The sequence below is a fragment of the Salmo salar genome, chromosome 02 (genome assembly GCF_965601325.2).
Source record: "Salmo salar chromosome 02, fSalSal1, whole genome shotgun sequence".
NCBI classification, from domain to species: Eukaryota; Metazoa; Chordata; class Actinopteri; order Salmoniformes; family Salmonidae; genus Salmo; species Salmo salar.
In genome coordinates, this window is record NC_138292.1 from 74,707,377 (window position 1) to 74,729,671 (window position 22,295).

Here is a 22,295-nt window from a genome sequence, read left to right on the forward strand (position 1 = left end):
TTCGGCGGTGACAGGCCTTCACTCTTCTCCTCCTCTTCTCCCCCTCTTCTCTCTGCCCTCCGTGTTGTTTGTAGAAATGTAGCGTTCAGATCAATTGTATTAGCGTAACTGGAGGAGTTGAGCCGGTGCTCTTTCTTACCTTACAACAATTTTTTTTTTTTTTTTTTTGTCATTTAGCAGACACTCTTATCCAGAGCGACTTACAGTAGTGAATGCATACATTTCATAATTTTTTTCCCCGTACTGGTCCCCCGTGAGAATCAAACCCACAACTCTGGCGTTGCAAACACCATGCTCTACCAACTGAGCCACACGGGGGTTTAGGAGAACGAAGGAACAAATACTGAAGCCATTGTCTATAGTCCTCTCTCTGCAGCTATAGAGCTACACGGATTATTCTGTACACACTAGACTAGCGCTATAGTGTCTGAGCTATATACAACATCATAAACCTCTCTGTATAGACTGTACTATAGTCATCTCTGGAGCTATAGACTGTACTATAGTCATCTCTGGAGCTATAGACTGTACTATAGTCCTCACTGTATAGACTGTACTATAGTCCTCTCTGTATAGACTGTACTATAGTCATCTCTGGAGCTATAGACTGTACTATAGTCATCTCTGGAGCTATAGACTGTACTATAGTCCTCACTGTATAGACTGTACTATAGTCCTCTCTTTATAGACTGTACTATAGTCCTCTGTATAGACCGTACTATACTCCTCTGTATAGATAGTCATCACTGTATAGACTGTACTATAGTCCTCTCTGTATAGACTGTACTATAATCCTCTCTGTATAGACTGTACTATAGTCCTCTTTGTATAGACTGTACTATAGTCCTCTCTGTATAGACTGTACTATAGTCCTCTCAGCAGCTATAGACTGTACTATAGACCTCTCTGCAGCTAGACTGTACTATAGTCATCTCTGTATAGACTGTACTATAGTCCTCTGTATAGACTGTACTATAGTCATCTCTGTAGACTGTACTATAATTCTCTCTGCAGCTATAGACTGTACTATAGTCCTCTGTATAGACTGTACTATAGTCCTCTCTGTATAGACTATACTATAATCCTCTCTATATAGACTGTACTATAGTCCTCTTTGTATAGACTGTACTATAGTCCTCTTTGTATAGACTGTACTATAGTCCTCACTGTATTGACTGTACTATAGTCCTCTCTGTATAGATTGTACTATACTCCTCTGTTTAGATAGTCCTCACTGTATAGACTGTACTATAGTCCTCACTGTATAGACTGTACTATAGTCCTCACTGTATAGACTGTACTATAGTCCTCCCTGGAGCGCTATACTGATTTATAGACTTTAGTCTATAGAATGTACTATAGAGACTTGACTAGCTGTATACTGAGCTATATACTATAGTCAGTCTAGAGAGATGATGTAAACAATACTGGTGTCTGGAGATGTCATCTGGAACCACCACTGGTATTTCAACTCACTCACTCACTCACTCACTCACTCACTCACTCACTCACTCACTCACTCACTCACTCACTCACTCACTCACTCACTCACTCACTCACTCACTCACTCACTCACTCAAATTAAACAAACACAATATACAGGTTTAATTCATTCTGATATTTTAATCCAACCATGATTCCCCTCCCAAGACATTTGACAACATCATTATAATGCCAGTTAATAGTTCATTATCCATCACCTTTGCACACACACACTTTCTTCGTTTAAAAATAGAGCCATAGTCAATGCTGTATATATAATATATTAACAGGTCTATACTGACTGATTGCCAACAATGGGTACATTTTTTTTAACATAAAAAAAAAAAAAAAAAAAAAACAGTGCTGATCTAGGATCAGTTTAGCCACCAGGACTGGGCCTGTATCCACAAAGCTTCTCAGAGCAGCAGTGCTGATCTAGGATCAGTTTAGCCACCAGGACTGGGCCTGTATCCACAAAGCTTCTCAGAGCAGCAGTGCTGATCTAGGATCAGTTTAGCCACCAGGACTGGGCCTGTATCCACAAAGCTTCTCAGAGCAGCAGTGCTGATCTAGGATCAGTTTAGCCCCCAGGACTGGGGGACTGGGCCTGTATCCACAAAGCTTCTCAGAGCAGCAGTGCTGATCTAGGATCAGTTTAGCCTCCAGGACTGGGGGACTGGGCCTGTATCCACAAAGCTTCTCAGAGCAGCAGTGCTGATCTAGGATCAGTTTAGCCTCCAGGACTGGGGGACTGGGCCTGTATCCACAAAGCTTCTCAGAGCAGCAGTGCTGATCTAGGATCAGTTTAGCCTCCAGGACTGGGGGACTGGGCCTGTATCCACAAAGCTTCTCAGAGTAGATCTAGTATGGAGTGATGTCATAATGTAGGATCAGTTTAGCCTTTTAGCTCATAATGAATCAGATTATATGGACAGGTTGTGACCTGATCCTGGATCAGCACTCCAACTCAGATGCTGTGGATATGGGGACAGATCCCACTACAGTAGGCTACTAAACTACTGTTGTAGTGTATAGAGAGAGAGAGACTGATAGAGGGTAGAGGAGGAGACCTCAGGGTGTCTGGGTCTATAGAGGGGTAGAGGAGGAGACCTTAGGGTGTCTGGGTTTATAGAGGGGTAGAGGAGGAGACCTCAGGGTGTCTGGGTTTATAGAGGGGTAGAGGAGGAGACCTCAGGGTGTCTGGGTTTATAGAGGGGTAGAGGAGGAGACCTTAGTGTGTCTGGGTCTATAGAGGGGTAGAGGAGGAGACCTCAGTGTATCTGGGTTTATAGAGGAGGAGACCTCAGGGTGTCTGGGTTTATAGAGGGGAAGAGGAGGAGACCTTAGTGTATCTGGGTTTATAGAGGAGGAGACCTCAGGGTGTCTGGGTTTATAGAGGGGTAGAGGAGGAGACCTCAGGGTGTCTGGATTTATAGAGGAGGAGACCTCAGGGTGTCTGGGTCTATAGAGGGGTAGAGGAGGAGACCTCAGGGTGTCTGGGTCTATAGAGGGGTAGAGGAGGAGATCTCAGGGTGTCTGGGTTTATAGAGGGGTAGAGGAGGAGACCTCAGGGTCTCTAGGTTTATAGAGGGGTAGAGGAGGAGACCTCAGGGTGTCTGGGTCTATAGAGGAGGAGACCTCAGGGTGTCTGGGTTTATAGAGGGGTAGAGGAGGAGACCTCAGGGTGTCTGGGTCTATAGAGGAGGAGACCTCAGGGTGTCTGGGTTTATAGAGGGGTAGAGGAGGAGACCTCAGGGTGTCTGGGTCTATAGAGGAGGAGACCTCAGGGTGTCTGGGTTTATAGAGGGGTAGAGGAGGAGACCTTAGTGTATCTGGGTTTATAGAGGAGGAGACCTCAGGGTGTCTGGGTTTATAGAGGGGTAGAGGAGGAGACCTTAGTGTGTCTGGGTCTATAGAGGGGTAGAGGAGGAGACCTTAGGGTGTCTGGGTTTATAGAGGGGTAGAGGAGGAGACCTCAGGGTGTCTGGGTTTATAGAGGGGTAGAGGAGGAGACCTCAGGGTGTCTGGGTCTATAGAGGGGTAGAGGAGGAGACCTTAGTGTGTCTGGGTTTATAGAGGGGTAGAGGAGGAGACCTCAGGGTGTCTGGGTTTATAGAGGAGGAGACCTCAGGGTGTCTGGGTTTATAGAGGGGTAGAGGAGGAGACCTCAGGGTGTCTGGGTTTATAGAGGGGTAGAGGAGGAGACCTCAGGGTGTCTGGGTTTATAGAGGGGTAGAGGAGGAGACCTTAGTGTGTCTGGGTCTATAGAGGGGTAGAGGAGGAGACCTCAGTGTATCTGGGTTTATAGAGGAGGAGACCTCAGGGTGTCTGGGTTTATAGAGGGGTAGAGGAGGAGACCTTAGTGTATCTGGGTTTATAGAGGAGGAGACCTCAGGGTGTCTGGGTTTATAGAGGGGTAGAGGAGGAGACCTCAGGGTGTCTGGGTTTATAGAGGAGGAGACCTCAGGGTGTCTGGGTCTATAGAGGGTAGAGGAGGAGATCTCAGGGTGTCTGGGTTTATAGAGGGGTAGAGGAGGAGACCTCAGGGTCTCTGGGTTTATAGAGGAGGAGACCTCAGGGTGTCTGGGTTTATAGAGGGGTAGAGGAGGAGACCTCAGGGTGTCTGGGTCTATAGAGGAGGAGACCTCAGGGTGTCTGGGTTTATAGAGGGGTAGAGGAGGAGACCTCAGGGTGTCTGGGTCTATAGAGGAGGAGACCTCAGGGTGTCTGGGTTTATAGAGGGGTAGAGGAGGAGACCTCAGGGTGTCTGGGTCTATAGAGGAGGAGACCTCAGGGTGTCTGGGTTTATAGAGGGGTAGAGGAGGAGACCTTAGTGTATCTGGGTTTATAGAGGAGGAGACCTCAGGGTGTCTGGGTTTATAGAGGGGTAGAGGAGGAGACCTTAGTGTGTCTGGGTCTATAGAGGGGTAGAGGAGGAGACCTTAGTGTGTCTGGGTCTATAGAGGGGTAGAGGAGGAGACCTCAGGGTGTCTGGGTCTCTAGAGGGGTAGAGGAGGAGACCTCAGGGTGTCTGGGTCTCTAGAGGGGTAGAGGAGGAGACCTCAGGGTGTCTGGGTCTCTAGAGGGGTAGAAGAGGAGACCTCAGGGTGTCTGGGTCTCTAGAGGGGTAGACGAGGAGACCTCAGGGTGTCTGGGTCTCTAGAGGGGTAGAGGAGGAGACCTCAGGGTGTCTGGGTCTATAGAGGGGTAGAGGAGGAGACCTCAGGGTGTCTGGGTTTATAGAGGGGTAGAGGAGGAGACCTCAGGGTGTCTGGGTCTCTAGAGGGGTAGAGGAGGAGACCTCAGGGTGTCTGGGTTTATAGAGGGGTAGAGGAGGAGACCTCAGGGTGTCTGGGTTTATAGAGGGGTAGAGGAGGAGACCTTAGTGTGTCTGGGTCTATAGAGGGGTAGAGGAGGAGACCTCAGTGTATCTGGGTTTATAGAGGAGGAGACCTCAGGGTGTCTGGGTTTATAGAGGGGTAGAGGAGGAGACCTTAGTGTATCTGGGTTTATAGAGGAGGAGACCTCAGGGTGTCTGGGTTTATAGAGGGGTAGAGGAGGAGACCTCAGGGTGTCTGGGTTTATAGAGGAGGAGACCTCAGGGTGTCTGGGTCTATAGAGGGTAGAGGAGGAGATCTCAGGGTGTCTGGGTTTATAGAGGGGTAGAGGAGGAGACCTCAGGGTCTCTGGGTTTATAGAGGAAGAGACCTCAGGGTGTCTGGGTTTATAGAGGGGTAGAGGAGGAGACCTCAGGGTGTCTGGGTCTATAGAGGAGGAGACCTCAGGGTGTCTGGGTTTATAGAGGGGTAGAGGAGGAGACCTCAGGGTGTCTGGGTCTATAGAGGAGGAGACCTCAGGGTGTCTGGGTTTATAGAGGGGTAGAGGAGGAGACCTCAGGGTGTCTGGGTCTATAGAGGAGGAGACCTCAGGGTGTCTGGGTTTATAGAGGGGTAGAGGAGGAGACCTTAGTGTATCTGGGTTTATAGAGGAGGAGACCTCAGGGTGTCTGGGTTTATAGAGGGGTAGAGGAGGAGACCTCAGGGTGTCTGGGTCTCTAGAGGGGTAGAGGAGGAGACCTCAGGGTGTCTGGGTTTATAGAGGGGTAGAGGAGGAGACCTTAGTGTATCTGGGTTTATAGAGGAGGAGACCTCAGGGTGTCTGGGTCTATAGAGGGGTAGAGGAGGAGACCTCAGGGTGTCTGGGTCTATAGAGGGGTAGAAGAGGAGACCTCAGGGTGTCTGGGTCTCTAGAGGGGTAGAGGAGGAGACCTCAGGGTGTCTGGGTCTCTAGAGGGGTAGAAGAGGAGACCTCAGGGTGTCTGGGTCTCTAGAGGGGTAGAGGAGGAGACCTCAGGGTGTCTGGGTCTATAGAGGGGTAGAAGAGGAGACCTCAGGGTGTCTGGGTCTCTAGAGGGGTAGAGGAGGAGACCTCAGGGTGTCTGGGTCTCTAGAGGGGTAGAGGAGGAGACCTCAGGGTGTCTGGGTCTATAGAGGGGTAGAAGAGGAGACCTCAGGGTGTCTGGGTCTCTAGAGGGGTAGAGGAGGAGACCTCAGGGTGTCTGGGTCTCTAGAGGGGTAGAGGAGGAGACCTCAGGGTGTCTGGGTCTCTAGAGGGGTAGAAGAGGAGACCTCAGGGTGTCTGGGTCTCTAGAGGGGTAGAGGAGGAGACCTCAGGGTGTCTGGGTCTATAGAGGGGTAGACGAGGAGACCTCAGGGTGTCTGGGTCTCTAGAGGGGTAGAGGAGGAGACCTCAGGGTCTCTGGGTTTATAGAGGAAGAGACCTCAGGGTGTCTGGGTCTATAGAGGGGTAGAGGAGGAGACCTCAGGGTGTCTCGGTTTATAGAGGGGTAGAGGAGGAGACCTCAGGGTGTCTGGGTCTATAGAGGGGTAGAGGAGGAGACCTCCTTTCTCTACCCAAAATCTGAGAAAAGGGGCTGACCTCAACACTATAGGCAGCTGTGGTCCCCGGCCCGCCATGACCTAACCACACTCACTAAACAAACAGTGTCCCCTCTGACAAGCTCTGTCTGTCTGCCCATCTGTCCCTCTCTCTGCCTGTCTGTCCCTCTCTCTGCCTGTCTGTCTGTCTGTCTGTCTGTCTCTCTCTCTGCCGGTCTGTGGAAGTCAGTAAGCAGTAAAGCGCACATTTCCTGCCCATCACATTCGGAATGAGGAACAGGAAGTGCACTGAAGCCTCTTCTTCTCGTTCTTAGAGGATCACTGTAGGATTTGGGGCCGACATCAGGCCAGCTTGGACACGGATTAAGTCCCATACTGTATCTGCCGCTGGGGACTGACTGGGGGGGATTACACACCAAACTAACTGCACATGGGTCGCATCCCAAATGGAACACTATAGTGCACTAGATAGGGAACAGGGTGTCATTTGGAATACAACCCATGACTTTCTGCCATCCAATCTGACCCAGAAACCACACAAAGGCCTCTCTTGAAACCACAATTAAGCCTCTGTTCTGTACCCTCTCAGCCCCCATCACCCTGACTGAAGTCTGTTCTGTACCCTCCCAGCCCCCATCACCCTGACTGAAGTCTGTTCTGTACCCTCTCAGCCCCCATCACCCTGACTGAAGTCTGTTCTGTACCCTCCCAGCCCCCATCACCCTGACTGAAGTCTGTTCTGTACCCTCCCAGCCCCCATCACCCTGACTGAAGTCTGTTCTGTACCCTCTCAGCCCCCATCACCCTGACTGAAGTCTGTTCTGTACCCTCTCAGCCCCCATCACCCTGACTGAAGTCTGTTCTGTACCCTCTCAGCCCCCATCACCCTGACTGAAGTCTGTTCTGTACCCTCTCAGCCCCCATCACCCTGACTGAAGTCTGTTCTGTACCCTCCCAGCCCCCATCACCCTGACTGAAGTCTGTTCTGTACCCTCCCAGCCCCCATCACCCTGACTGAAGTCTGTTCTGTACCCTCTCAGCCCCCATCACCCTGACTGAAGTCTGTTCTGTACCCTCCCAGCCCCCATCACCCTGACTGAAGTCTGTTCTGTACCCTCCCAGCCCCCATCACCCTGACTGAAGTCTGTTCTGTACCCTCTCAGCCCCCATCACCCTGACTGAAGTCTGTTCTGTACCCTCTCTGCCCCCATCACCCTGAATGAAGTCTGTTCTGTACCCTCCCAGCCCCCATCACCCTGAATGAAGTCTGTTCTGTACCCTCTCAGCCCCCATCACCCTGACTGAAGTCTGTTCTGTACCCTCTCTGCCCCCATCACCCTGAATGAAGTCTGTTCTGTACCCTCCCAGCCCCCATCACCCTGAATGAAGTCTGTTCTGTACCCTCCCAGCCCCCATCACCCTGACTGAAGTCTGTTCTGTACCCTCTCAGCCCCCATCACCCTGAATGAAGTCTGTTCTGTACCCTCCCAGCCCCCATCACCCTGACTGAAGTCTGTTCTGTACCCTCTCAGCCCCCATCACCCTGACTGAAGTCTGTTCTGTACCCTCTCAGCCCCCATCACCCTGACTGAAGCCTGTTCTGTACCCTCCCAGCCCCCATCACCCTGACTGAAGTCTGTTCTGTACCCTCTCAGCCCCCATCACCCTGACTGAAGTCTGTTCTGTACCCTCTCTGCCCCCATCACCCTGAATGAAGTCTGTTCTGTACCCTCCCAGCCCCCATCACCCTGACTGAAGTCTGTTCTGTACCCTCTCTGCCCCCATCACCCTGAATGAAGTCTGTTCTGTACCCTCCCAGCCCCCATCACCCTGAATGAAGTCTGTTCTGTACCCTCCCAGCCCCCATCACCCTGAATGAAGTCTGTTCTGTACCCTCTCAGCCCCCATCACCCTGACTGAAGTCTGTTCTGTACCCTCCCAGCCCCCATCACCCTGACTGAAGTCTGTTCTGTACCCTCCCAGCCCCCATCACCCTGACTGAAGTCTGTTCTGTACCCTCCCAGCCCCCATCACCCTGACTGAAGTCTGTTCTGTACCCTCCCAGCCCCCATCACCCTGACTGAAGTCTGTTCTGTACCCTCCCAGCCCCCATCACCCTGACTGAAGTCTGTTCTGTACCCTCCCAGCCCCCATCACCCTGACTGAAGTCTCTGACAGTCCCAGGCTCATTATGTCATCAATGAAGTTTGATGACATCATAATTGGATGTAGCCCTTTGTAGAACATTCCAACTGATGACATCACAACCAGATGAAGCGATCCTTTGTTAAACATTCTGGTCGCGTCTCTCTGCTCAGACGTCACATGCATCAACCACTGGTTGCACGCCACGTCATCAACTGTGCACCAGATTGCTTTAACATGTGATGTGGTTAGCTGATATGTAAAATGCCTATCCAGGCGTTGTAAGATCTGGCGTCAGCAACGTCTGGACAGAGGAACACACCCTCTAACTGATGACATCACAATGTGGTGATGACGCAATCCTTTGAACATTCTAACTGATAATGTCATAGTGACATGACGCGGGCCTAATTGATGACATCACAATAGGCTAAATATCGTCCTATAAGAAGGGTCCTTTTAAACGGGCTCCCAGACTCCGTACCATAGAATAACAATGAATAGAGAACCTATATCCCAATTCAAAGATAATCCAGTGGGTTTTACAGCTATAGGTCTGTTCTACACGAATTCTAACCCTGTCCTCTTCAATTTAACCCCTGGGGTACCTCCTCTCCGCACTTCCCTGAATGAGGCGTCTCCATGGTGACACCAGTGTTAGCTAATCCCTCATTATGGGATGTAGTTCCCGTTTCCGTGTAGTTCCCATATCACACGGCACCAAACGGGTCAGATTACAGTAATCTGGGAATAGTGGAGCAGACAGATTAGATTAAGCTCATTAACATCGCATGCACACACACACAATGTGGAGACCAGGAGTTACACACACCACTCTCTGAACAGAGAGAAAGAGAGAGAGCCCTTGTAGGACTTTAAAGAATATAGTGAAGGCGGCAGGGTTTTGGTAATAATTGGTAGTGTTTTTGTTTTCAAGTGCAAATAAGCCTTTCTCTGTCCTGCCCTGCATTCTGTCTTCATGTCACTATCAATCTCACAGGATCCCATTCTGCTGTGTATCTCAAATGGTGCCCTATTCCCTATAATGTCCCTATGGGCCCTGGTCTAAAGTAGTGTACTATATAGGGAATAGGGTGCCATTTGGGAGGCAGGCCTGTTATTATTCAAACTGGTTCTTCTTCCTAACTGATTGAATTAATGACAATAGAAAGTAAAGAACAGAGTAAAAGGGAGAGCATTAGTGGAGGAGGCAGAGAGGAACAGAGGAGTGGCATTAAGATGTTGAAGGTGATTGGTTGTGTGTGTCAGTAACATAACAGTACTCCAGCCAACTCTCTAGTCCCTCTGTCCTCTTCTTTTCAGACCAGGCGTTTCCTCTTGAGAGATTCCAACTGACGAATGGAGAGAGAGAGAGAGAGAGAGAGAGAGAGAGAGAGAGGAGGAAAAAAAATTGATGGAGAGAGAGAGGAGAAGGGGAGTGAGAAGAGACGGGAGAGAAGGAGTGGAGATGAGAGGGAGAGAGAGGGAGGGAAGGCGTGGAGGTGAGGGAGGAAAGGAAAGGAGTGGAGGTGAGGGAGGAAAGGAGTGGAGATGAGGGAGGATAGGAAAGGAGTGGAGGTGAGGGAGGATAGGAAAGGAAAGGAGTGGAGGTGAGGGAGGAAAGGAGTGGAGGTGAGGGAGGAAAGGAGTGGAGGTGAGGGAGGAAAGGAGTGGAGATGAGGGAGGATAGGAAAGGAGTGGAGGTGAGGGAGGATAGGAAAGGAGTGGAGGTGAGGGAGGATAGGAAAGGAAAGGAGTGGAGGTGAGGGAGGAAAGGAGTGGAGGTGAGGGAGGAAAGGAGTGGAGGTGAGGGAGGAAAGGAGAGGAGGAGAGGGAGGAAAGGAGAGGAGGTGAGGGAGGAAAGGAGAGGAGGTGAGGGAGGAAAGGGAGGACAGGAGAGGAGGTGAGGGAGGAAAGGAGAGGAGGTGAGGGAGGAAAGGAGAGGAGGTGAGGGAGGAAAGGAGAGGAGGTGAGGGAGGAAAGGAGTGGAAGATAGGAATGGAGGTGAGGGAGGAAAGGAGTGGAGGATAGGAATGGAGGTGAGGGAGGAAAGGAGTGGAGGATAGGAATGGAGGTGAGGGAGGAAAGGAGTGGAGGATAGGAATGGAGGTGAGGGAGGAAAGGAGTGGAGATGAGGGAAGGAGTGGAGATGGGGAGAGAGGAGGGCAAGAGGTAGGTGTCAGATACAATTCAAACTAAATGATATTACACATCACATAGTGCTCTTATACATGATGTGGTCCGATGAATACAGCCTGTTTAAAACAGGCAGTCCAGTTCTGATCTTTCGACACTAATTGGTCTTTTTTGTATTTTTATTTTGACCAGTCAGATCAGATCTTTTGCTAATAATTGGTCAAAAGATCAGAGTTGGGCTGCCTGTGTAAACTCAGACATGGAGTCATATATACACTCATATGTACAGATTATTAGGTATATCCATCTAGTACCAGGTCAGACCCCCCTTTGCCTCCAGAACAGCCTAAATTCTTTGGGGCATGGAATCGTTGCTAACGTGTGTCAGGAAAACATTCCCCACACCATTACACCACCGCCCCCAGTCTGTACCGTTGACACCAGGCAGAATGGGGCCATGGACTCATGCTGCTTACGCCAAATCCTGACGCAACAGGAATCTGGATTCGTTTTTCCACTCCTCAGTGTTGGTGATGGCCTGCCCACTGGAGTCACTTCTTCTTGTTTATAGCTGATAGGAGTGGAACCCGGTGTGGTCGTCTGCTGTAATAGCCAATCCGGGACAAGGAGGGGCGAGTTGTGTGTTCTGAGATGGCCTTCTGCACACCACTGTTGTACTGCTCCGTTATTTGCCTGTTTGTGGGCCGCCTGTTAGCTTGCGCCAGTCTTCCGTTTTCGACCCACAGGACTGCCGCTGACTGGATGCTGTTTGTTTGTCTCATCATTCTCTGTAAACCCTAGACACTGTCGTGTGTGAAAAGCCCAGGAGGGCGGCCGTTTCTGAGGTACTGGATCCGGCGTACCTGGCACCAACGATCATACCACGCTCAGAGTCTCTTAGGTCACTTGTCTTGGCCATTTTAACGTTCAATGGAACAGTAACTGAATGCCTCGATGCCTGTCTGCCTGCTTTATATAGCAAGCCCTGGACACGTGACTCACTGTCTGTAGGAGCTAACCATGTCGGTGTACGAGGTGGTGTACCTAACACTGTCTGTAGGAGCTAACCATGTCGGTGTACGAGGTGGTCTACCTAACACTGTCTGTAGGAGCTAACCATGATGGTGTACGAGGTGGTGTACCTAACACTGTCTGTAGGTGCTAACCATGTCGGTGTACGAGGTGGTGTACCTAACACTGTCTGTAGGAGCTAACCATGTCGGTGTACGAGGTGGTCTACCTAACACTGTCTGTAGGAGCTAACCATGTCGGTGTACGAGGTGGTGTACCTAACACTGTCTGTAGGAGCTAACCATGTCGGTGTACGAGGTGGTGTACCTAACACTGTCTGTAGGAGCTAACCATGTCGGTGTACGAGGTGGTCTACCTAACACTGTCTGTAGGAGCTAACCATGTCGGTGTACGAGGTGGTGTACCTAACACTGTCTGTAGGAGCTAACCATGTCGGTGTACGAGGTGGTGTACCTAACACTGTCTGTAGGAGCTAACCATGTCGGTGTACGAGGTGGTGTACCTAACACTGTCTGTAGGAGCTAACCATGTCGGTGTACGAGGTGGTGTACCTAACACTGTCTGTAGGAGCTAACCATGTCGGTGTACGAGGTGGTCTACCTAACACTGTCTGTAGGAGCTAACCATGTCGGTGTACGAGGTGGTGTACCTAACACTGTCTGTAGGAGCTAACCATGTCGGTGTACGAGGTGGTGTACCTAACACTGTCTGTAGGAGCTAACCATGTCGGTGTACGAGGTGGTGTACCTAACACTGTCTGTAGGAGCTAACCATGTCGGTGTACGAGGTGGTGTACCTAACACTGTCTGTAGGAGCTAACCATGTCGGTGTACGAGGTGGTGTACCTAACACTGTCTGTAGGAGCTAACCATGTCGGTGTACGAGGTGGTGTACCTAACACTGTCTGTAGGAGCTAACCATGTCGGTGTACGAGGTGGTGTACCTAACACTGTCTGTAGGAGCTAACCATGTCGGTGTACGAGGTGGTGTACCTAACACTGTCTGTAGGAGCTAACCATGTCGGTGTACGAGGTGGTGTACCTAACACTGTCTGTAGGAGCTAACCATGTCGGTGTACGAGGTGGTGTACCTAACACTGTCTGTAGAAGCTAACCATGTCGGTGTACGAGGTGGTCTACCTAACACTGTCTGTAGGAGCTAACCATGTCGGTGTACGAGGTGGTCTACCTAACACTGTCTGTAGGAGCTAACCATGTCGGTGTACGAGGTGGTGTACCTAACACTGTCTGTAGGAGCTAACCATGTCGGTGTACGAGGTGGTGTACCTAACACTGTCTGTAGGAGCTAACCATGTCGGTGTACGAGGTGGTGTACCTAACACTGTCTGTAGGAGCTAACCATGTCGGTGTACGAGGTGGTGTACCTAACACTGTCTGTAGGAGCTAACCATGTCGGTGTACGAGGTGGTGTACCTAACACTGTCTGTAGGAGCTAACCATGTCGGTGTACGAGGTGGTCTACCTAACACTGTCTGTAGGAGCTAACCATGTCGGTGTACGAGGTGGTCTACCTAACACTGTCTGTAGGAGCTAACCATGTCGGTGTACGAGGTGGTGTACCTAACACTGTCTGTAGGAGCTAACCATGTCGGTGTACGAGGTGGTGTACCTAACACTGTCTGTAGGAGCTAACCATGTCGGTGTACGAGGTGGTCTACCTAACACTGTCTGTAGGAGCTAACCATGTCGGTGTACGAGGTGGTGTACCTAACACTGTCTGTAGGAGCTAACCATGTCGGTGTACGAGGTGGTGTACCTAACACTGTCTGTAGGAGCTAACCATGTCGGTGTACGAGGTGGTGTACCTAACACTGTCTGTAGGAGCTAACCATGTCGGTGTACGAGGTGGTGTACCTAACACTGTCTGTAGGAGCTAACCATGTCGGTGTACGAGGTGGTGTACCTAACACTGTCTGTAGGAGCTAACCATGTCGGTGTACGAGGTGGTGTACCTAACACTGTCTGTAGGAGCTAACCATGTCGGTGTACGAGGTGGTCTACCTAACACTGTCTGTAGGAGCTAACCATGTCGGTGTACGAGGTGGTCTACCTAACACTGTCTGTAGGAGCTAACCATGTCGGTGTACGAGGTGGTGTACCTAACACTGTCTGTAGGAGCTAACCATGTCGGTGTACGAGGTGGTCTACCTAACACTGTCTGTAGGAGCTAACCATGTCGGTGTACGAGGTGGTCTACCTAACACTGTCTGTAGGAGCTAACCATGTCGGTGTACGAGGTGGTGTACCTAACACTGTCTGTAGGAGCTAACCATGTCGGTGTACGAGGTGGTGTACCTAACACTGTCTGTAGGAGCTAACCATGTCGGTGTACGAGGTGGTGTACCTAACACTGTCTGTAGGAGCTAACCATGTCGGTGTACGAGGTGGTGTACCTAACACTGTCTGTAGGAGCTAACCATGTCGGTGTACGAGGTGGTCTACCTAACACTGTCTGTAGGAGCTAACCATGTCGGTGTACGAGGTGGTCTACCTAACACTGTCTGTAGGAGCTAACCATGTCGGTGTACGAGGTGGTCTACCTAACACTGTCTGTAGGAGCTAACCATGTCGGTGTACGAGGTGGTGTACCTAACACTGTCTGTAGGAGCTAACCATGTCGGTGTACGAGGTGGTGTACCTAACACTGTCTGTAGGAGCTAACCATGTCGGTGTACGAGGTGGTGTACCTAACACTGTCTGTAGGAGCTAACCATGTCGGTGTACGAGGTGGTGTACCTAACACTGTCTGTAGGAGCTAACCATGTCGGTGTACGAGGTGGTGTACCTAACACTGTCTGTAGGAGCTAACCATGTCGGTGTACGAGGTGGTCTACCTAACACTGTCTGTAGGAGCTAACCATGTCGGTGTACGAGGTGGTCTACCTAACACTGTCTGTAGGAGCTAACCATGTCGGTGTACGAGGTGGTCTACCTAACACTGTCTGTAGGAGCTAACCATGTCGGTGTACGAGGTGGTGTACCTAACACTGTCTGTAGGAGCTAACCATGTCGGTGTACGAGGTGGTCTACCTAACACTGTCTGTAGGAGCTAACCATGTCGGTGTACGAGGTGGTGTACCTAACACTGTCTGTAGGAGCTAACCATGTCGGTGTACGAGGTGGTGTACCTAACACTGTCTGTAGGAGCTAACCATGTCGGTGTACGAGGTGGTGTACCTAACACTGTCTGTAGGAGCTAACCATGTCGGTGTACGAGGTGGTGTACCTAACACTGTCTGTAGGAGCTAACCATGTCGGTGTACGAGGTGGTGTACCTAACACTGTCTGTAGGAGCTAACCATGTCGGTGTACGAGGTGGTGTACCTAACACTGTCTGTAGGAGCTAACCATGTCGGTGTACGAGGTGGTCTACCTAACACTGTCTGTAGGAGCTAACCATGTCGGTGTACGAGGTGGTGTACCTAACACTGTCTGTAGGAGCTAACCATGTCGGTGTACGAGGTGGTGTACCTAACACTGTCTGTAGGAGCTAACCATGTCGGTGTACGAGGTGGTGTACCTAACACTGTCTGTAGGAGCTAACCATGTCGGTGTACGAGGTGGTGTACCTAACACTGTCTGTAGGAGCTAACCATGTCGGTGTACGAGGTGGTGTACCTAACACTGTCTGTAGGAGCTAACCATGTCGGTGTACGAGGTGGTGTACCTAACACTGTCTGTAGGAGCTAACCATGTCGGTGTACGAGGTGGTGTACCTAACACTGTCTGTAGGAGCTAACCATGTCGGTGTACGAGGTGGTGTACCTAACACTGTCTGTAGGAGCTAACCATGTCGGTGTACGAGGTGGTGTACCTAACACTGTCTGTAGGAGCTAACCATGTCGGTGTACGAGGTGGTGTACCTAACACTGTCTGTAGGAGCTAACCATGTCGGTGTACGAGGTGGTCTACCTAACACTGTCTGTAGGAGCTAACCATGTCGGTGTACGAGGTGGTCTACCTAACACTGTCTGTAGGAGCTAACCATGTCGGTGTACGAGGTGGTGTACCTAACACTGTCTGTAGGAGCTAACCATGTCGGTGTACGAGGTGGTGTACCTAACACTGTCTGTATATAACAGTGTTTACCTCAGTCTCCACCATCTTCAGCCGTCCTAGAGCGTCCTTAGCAGCATCCTGAATAGGCAGAGGGGCAGACACGTTACACACAAACATGCACACACACAGACAAAACATGCGATAACACAAACACACACTCTTTGGCACACAAACAACCCTGACCCTTTGCTCACCCTGTTGCCTTGGCTGGAAAACTTCTTCACTGACTCAGCAAGTCCCTGGGCGAAACGCTGCAAAATATTCTCATACTCTACAGAGAGACGAGAGAGAGAGAGAGATGGATGGAGAGAGACAGAGAGAGATGGATGGATGTGGAGAGAGAGAGAGAGAGAGAGAGAGAGAGAGAGAGAGAGAGAGAGAGAGAGAGAGAGAGAGAGAGAGAGAGAGAGAGAGAGAGAGAGAGAGAGAAATGGATGGATGGAGGGAGGGAGGGAGGGAAATATACAGATGAGTGTGTTGGTGTTCATATTTCTCTGTGTATGAATATGCTTCTGTATTGTGTCACCTGACAGTAGAGTAGCTGTCCTTTCTCCCACTGCAGCCTGTGTGTGTGTGTGTGTGTGTGTGTGTGTGTTACCTGACAGTAGTGTAGGGGAGCCTCTCTCTAGCTGGGCTTTCTGCCACTGCAGCCTGTGTGTGTGTGTGTGTGTTACCTGACAGTAGTGTAGGGGAGCCTCTCTCTAGCTGGGCTTTCTGCCACTGCAGCGTGTGTGTGTGTGTGTGTGTGTGTGTTACCTGACAGTAGTGTAGGGGAGCCTCTCTCTAGCTGGGCTTTCTGCCACTGCAGCCTATGTGTGTGTGTGTGTGTGTGTGTGTGTGTGTGTTACCTGACAGTAGTGTAGGGGAGCCTCTCTCTAGCTGGGCTTTCTGCCACTGCAGCCTGTGTGTGTGTGTGTGTGTGTGTGTGTGTGTGTGTTACCTGACAGTAGTGTAGGGGAGCCTCTCTCTAGCTGGGCTTTCTGCCACTGCAGCCTATGTGTGTGTGTGTGTGTGTGTGTGTGTGTGTGTGTGTGTGTGTGTGTGTGTGTGTGTGTGTGTGTGTGTGTTACCTGACAGTAGTGTAGGGGAGCCTCTCTCTAGCTGGGCTTTCTGCCACTGCAGCCTGTGTGTGTGTGTGTGTGTGTGTGTGTGTGTGTGTGTGTGTGTGTGTGTGTGTGTTACCTGACAGTAGTGTAGGGGAGCCTCTCTCTAGCTGGGCTTTCTGCCACTGCAGCCTGTGTGTGACCTCCTTGTGTTGCTGTACCAGGTCAGACGGAGGATCCCGCCTACTCTTCCTGTAATCACCAATCTGACGGACACACAGGGGGATTGACATCATCTTAGACCAATCACAGCATAGATTGGCTTACCTCCAATTGTCAACAGATCCAGATGAAACGTTCCCATGGAGACGAGGAGAGGAAAATGAAAGGAAGATAGATAAAGAAGTAGAGAGAATGAAAACACACCTGTCTCTCCAGTCTCTCCTTATCGTAGTGCAGTAGACTGAAACTGTGGAGTTTATACTGGGGAGGAGAGTGGCTGGACTGGTTAGACTCCTTGTTCCTCCCATTGTCACTCTTTGGTTTGGAGCGAGGAGAGGGGGCCTGGGGGGAGAGAGAGACTTCAGTTAGACTGGTATTAATATAACATGTTAACTGACAGAGACTTCAGTTAGACTGGTATTAATATAACATGTTAACTCTGACAGAGACTTCAGTTAGACTGGTATTAATATAACATGTTAACTCTGACAGAGACTTCAGTTAGACTGGTATTAATATAACATGTTAACTCTGACAGAGACTTCAGTTAGACTGGTATTAATATAACATGTTAACTCTGACAGAGACTTCAGTTAGACTGGTATTAATATAACATGTTAACTCTGACAGAGACTTCAGTTAGACTGGTATTAATATAACATGTTAACTCTGACAGAGACTTCAGTTAGACTGGTATTAATATAACATGTTAACTCTGACAGAGACTTCAGTTAGACTGGTATTAATATAACATGTTAACTGACAGAGACTTCAGTTAGACTGGTATTAATATAACATGTTAACTGACAGAGACTTCAGTTAGACTGGTATTAATATAGCATGTTAACTCTGACAGAGACTTCAGTTAGACTGGTATTAATATAACATGTTAACTCTGACAGAGACTTCAGTTAGACTGGTATTAGACTTCAGTTAGACTGGTATTAATATAACATGTTAACTCTGACAGGAGACTTCAGTTAGACTGGTATTAATATAACATGTTAACTGACAGAGACTTCAGTTAGACTGGTATTAATATAACATGTTAACTCTGACAGAGACTTCAGTTAGACTGGTATTAATATAACATGTTAACTGACAGAGACTTCAGTTAGACTGGTATTAATATAACATGTTAACTCTGACAGAGACTTCAGTTAGACTGGTATTAATATAACATGTTAACTCTGACAGAGACTTCAGTTAGACTGGTATTAATATAACATGTTAACTGACAGAGACTTCAGTTAGACTGGTATTAATATAACATGTTAACTCTGACAGAGACTTCAGTTAGACTGGTATTAATATAACATGTTAACTCTGACAGAGACTATACCCCTACTAGTCCTATACACTCCAAAAGGTAGGTCTCTCTCTCCTTACCTGTCGTTCTCTCTCTCTGTCGGGGGTGGTGATTGGTACAGGGTCTAGGACCAGCCATTTCTCTGTGGTGATCTGAAGCTGTGCTCCTCCCAGCGGCTCCCGAATCTTTACCCTCACCTCCAGCTTACCCCCCGTAGCCTTACGACCATCCAACACCTAGCACAACAACACAGTTAGAGAGAGAGAGAGAGACAGCGACAGAGGGGGGGAGAAAGAGAGAAAGAGAGAGAGATAGGCAGGCAGGCAGACAGAGAGATATATGAGCATGTCTAAGTGAAAACATGTGCGTATCTGTGTGTGTGTACAGTATCTGTGTGTGTGTGTCTGTGTGTTAAAATGTGTGTGTTTACCTCTATAATCTGTCTGATGTCACATTGGTTCTCCAGTGAGTCCAGCTTCAGCTGAGCATTCCCCAACACTCTGTCCCCCTTGAACAGACCCCTACACACACACACACACACACACACAAACATTAAAATCCCCAAAGGTCTATTGATGCACCGGTGCGTCAAACTAAGTGACATAATAATAAAATCCCCATCATAATCTGTCAGTTGAAGCTAGAGAGATCTATGTTCAATTTAATAATAAAATCCCCATCATAATCTGTCAGTTGAAGCTAGAGAGATCTATGTTCTATTTAATAATAAAATCCCCATCATAATCTGTCAGTTGAAGCTAGAGAGATCTATGTTCTATTTAATAATAAAATCCTCATGATAATCTGTCAGTTGAAGCTAGAGAGATCTATGTTCGATTTAATAATAAAATCCCCATCATAATCTGTCAGTTGAAGCTAGAGAGATCTATGTTCTATTTAATTGGATGCGTCTCAATCCACCAATGGCGGCCTTTCGAATCTGTGGTGGGCGGTGGCCGAGCTACAGTGGTGTTTGGCAGCAGGGGCGGCAGGTAGCCTAGTGGTTAACTCTGGAGCGTTGGACTAGTAACCGGAAGGTCGCAAGATCGAATCCCCGAGCTGACAATGTAAAAATCTGTCGTTCTGCCCCTGAACAAGGCAGTTAACCCACTGTTCCTAGGCCGTCATTGAAAATAAGAATTTGTTCAACTGACTTGCCTAGTTAAATAAAGGTCAAATAAATAAATAAAATTGTAAGACCATGAGACATCCCGAAAAATCAGTCTTCTCACAAAAAACGTCTGTAGCATCCAAACGGTTTGGCCTACAAACTAACATGACCCCTCTAGGGAATGATGAGACTAACGAACGCGACTGCTCTTCGACCCCCAGTGTCACACAACTCATCTGAATGTAACCCGTACCGGAAGTATGGAGGTAGTTTAGATATAACATTACACACACTACCGTTCAAAAGTTTGGGGTCATTTAGACATTTCCTTGTTTTTGAAAGAAAAGGATATATTCTGTCCATTAAAATAACATCAGAAATACAGTGTAGACATTGTTAATGTTGTAAATGACTGTTGTAGCTGGAAACGGTTGATTTTTAATGGAATATCTACATAGGCGTACAGTCTTGAGTTTATTTTATTTTTACAGGGACAGTGCACATTAATCAACGTTTCAGTAAAAGTGCCGGTTTTAGCCAGCCGGCTAATTTTCAACCGCAGTCCCTGGGCAGGTTATTAAAAACAATTACAATATAGACAATCATTGAACAGTGAGCACACGCAAAGTAACATAGGACAAGCAAGACATAGCATACAGACAGAGCAACATAGGACAAGCAAGATGTAGCATACAGACAGAGCAACATGGAACAAAAAGCAACAAGACAAAATCCATAAAAACAACAAAGTGTTTCCACACCTCACAAGCTACAGACAACAGACAACATGGAAAGTGGCAATACACAGCTAGTGATTATGTTCACAAGTCTGATTGACCTTTAGCCATGTCTTCATGCATTTTGTGAAAGTGTGATATGTGGTGCAGTTATTTTCATTTTCATATCCATTTTATAAGTCGCTCTGGATAAGAGCGTCTGCTAAATGACTTAAATGTAAATGTAAATGTTATGTGTGTCTGATGGCAGTGTATTCCAGACATGGGACGCTCTCACAGAGAAAGCGGATTTACTAAAGGTGCTTTTCCTTAAGGGAACTATACAGTCACCTCTCATGGCAGACCTTGTGGATCTGCTGCCATATGTTTGGGTTTTCTGTTTTACAAAAATACTGAGTGGAGGGGGAGCTAGGCCATTTAGGATCTTGAATACAAGACATGCGTTGGTGTATTGCACAAGATTTTCCCAACTCAGGAGCTCATGCTTTCTGAGGATGTAACAGTGATGATGGCTATTGGGCTTCCTATCGAGCACTTTGAGAGCCTGTTTGTAGACAGACTGAATAGGTTTTAATGTTGTATAGCAAGCTTGGGTCCAACTAGTCAAGCAGTATGTTAAGTGGGGGAGTATCATCGATTTGAAGTACAGTCTTGCTACCTCTGTGGTCAAACAATTTCGTATAAATCGGAAATTAGCGAGGTTGAATTTGGTTATTTGAATGACCTTTTTCACCTGCTTTTTAAAAGAGAGGTTGGAATCAAGTATGATGCCGTGGAACTTAGGTACAGAGGCCCATTATCAGCAACCATCACTCCTGTGTTCCAATGGCATGTTGTGTTAGCTAATCCAAGTTTATCATTTTAAAAGGCTAATTGATCATTAGAAAACCCTTTTGTAATTATGTTAACACAGCTGAAAACTGTTGTTCTGATTAAAGAAGCAATACAACTGGCCTTCTTTAGACTAGTTGAGTATCTGGAGCGTCAGCATTTGTGGGTTCAATTACAGGCTCAAAATGGCTAGAAACAAAGAACTTTCTTTTGAAACGCGTCAGTCTATTCTTGTTCTGAGAAATGAAGGCTATTCCATGCGACAAATTGCCAAGAAACTGAACATCTCATACAGCGCTGTGTACTACTCCCTTCACAGAACAGCGCAAACTGGCTCTAACGAGAATAGAAAGAGGAGTGGGAGGCCCCGGTGCACAACTGAGCAAGAGGACAAGTACATTAGTGTGTGTAGTTTGAGAAACAGACGCCTCACAAGTCCTCAACTGGCAGCTTCATTAAATAGTACCCACAAAACACCAGTCTCAATGTCAACAGTGTAGAGGTGATTCCGGAATAGTGGCCTTCTAGGCAGAGTTGCAAGGAAAAGGCATATCTCAGACTTGCCAATAAAAAGAAAATATTAAGATGGGCAAAAGAACACAGACACTGGACAGAGGAGTGGCCAGCACAGTCACCGGATCTCAACCCTATTGAGCTGTTGTGGGAGCAGCTTGACTGTATGATACGTAAGAAGTGCCCATCAAGCCAATCCAACTTGTGGGAGGTGCTTCAGGAAGCATCTCTTCAGATTACATCAACAAATTGACAACAAACTAGAATGCCAAAGGTCTGCAAGGCTGTAATTGCTGCAAATGGTGGATTCTTTGACGAAAGCAAAGTTTGAAGGACACAATTATTATTATTGTTTATGGCCTGTGACAGTTGGAATGTAGGAGACAGATACAGATACAGGGACAGACAGACAGAAGGGACCAGGTGGGATCCATAACCTCACCAACAGGTATGTGACAGACAGACAGACAGACAGACGGACGGGACCAGGTGGGATCCATAACCTCCTCACCAACAGGTATGTGTGGTCCAGTGTCTGTAGTGTTAAACCACTAGACCAGACTCACCCACATGATGTTTCTGTGTTAATATTCTATGTTACTTCAATCTGCATGTATTAACCAGGTCTGGTGTATTTCTGTGTTAATATTCTATGTTACTTCAATCTGCATGTATTAACCAGGTCTGGTGTATTTCTGTGTTAATATTCTATGTTACTTCAATCTGCATGTATTAACCAGGTCTGGTGTATTTCTGT

At 48.2% G+C, this 22,295-nt stretch overlaps 1 protein-coding gene across 6 annotated transcripts in view; it reads right to left on the bottom strand.

The window, feature by feature from the left end:
* Positions 1-1,603: 1,603 nt before the first annotated feature.
* LOC106592420 (coiled-coil and C2 domain-containing protein 1A) overlaps positions 1,604-22,295 on the bottom strand; it is a 63,413-nt gene continuing 42,721 nt past the window's right edge. The window contains exons 21-28 of one of the 6 annotated variants that reach the window (XR_014381999.1): positions 18,777-18,867; positions 18,427-18,582; positions 17,242-17,379; positions 16,955-17,081; positions 15,967-16,043; positions 15,803-15,850; positions 6,263-9,877; positions 1,604-6,230 (exon numbers count right to left, since the gene is read on the bottom strand). Coding sequence is in view for 1 of the 6 variants with exons in the window: in XM_045709625.2 (XP_045565581.1) it covers positions 9,845-9,877; positions 15,803-15,850; positions 15,967-16,043; positions 16,955-17,081; positions 17,242-17,379; positions 18,427-18,582; positions 18,777-18,867 (670 nt within the window). In the remaining 5 variants the exon portion in view is untranslated. Of the gene's footprint in view, positions 9,878-15,802; positions 15,851-15,966; positions 16,044-16,954; positions 17,082-17,241; positions 17,380-18,426; positions 18,583-18,776; positions 18,868-22,295 lie in introns of all 6 variants that reach the window. The other 5 variants (XR_014382005.1, XR_014382003.1, XR_014382000.1 and 2 more) reach the window with 5 other exon arrangements.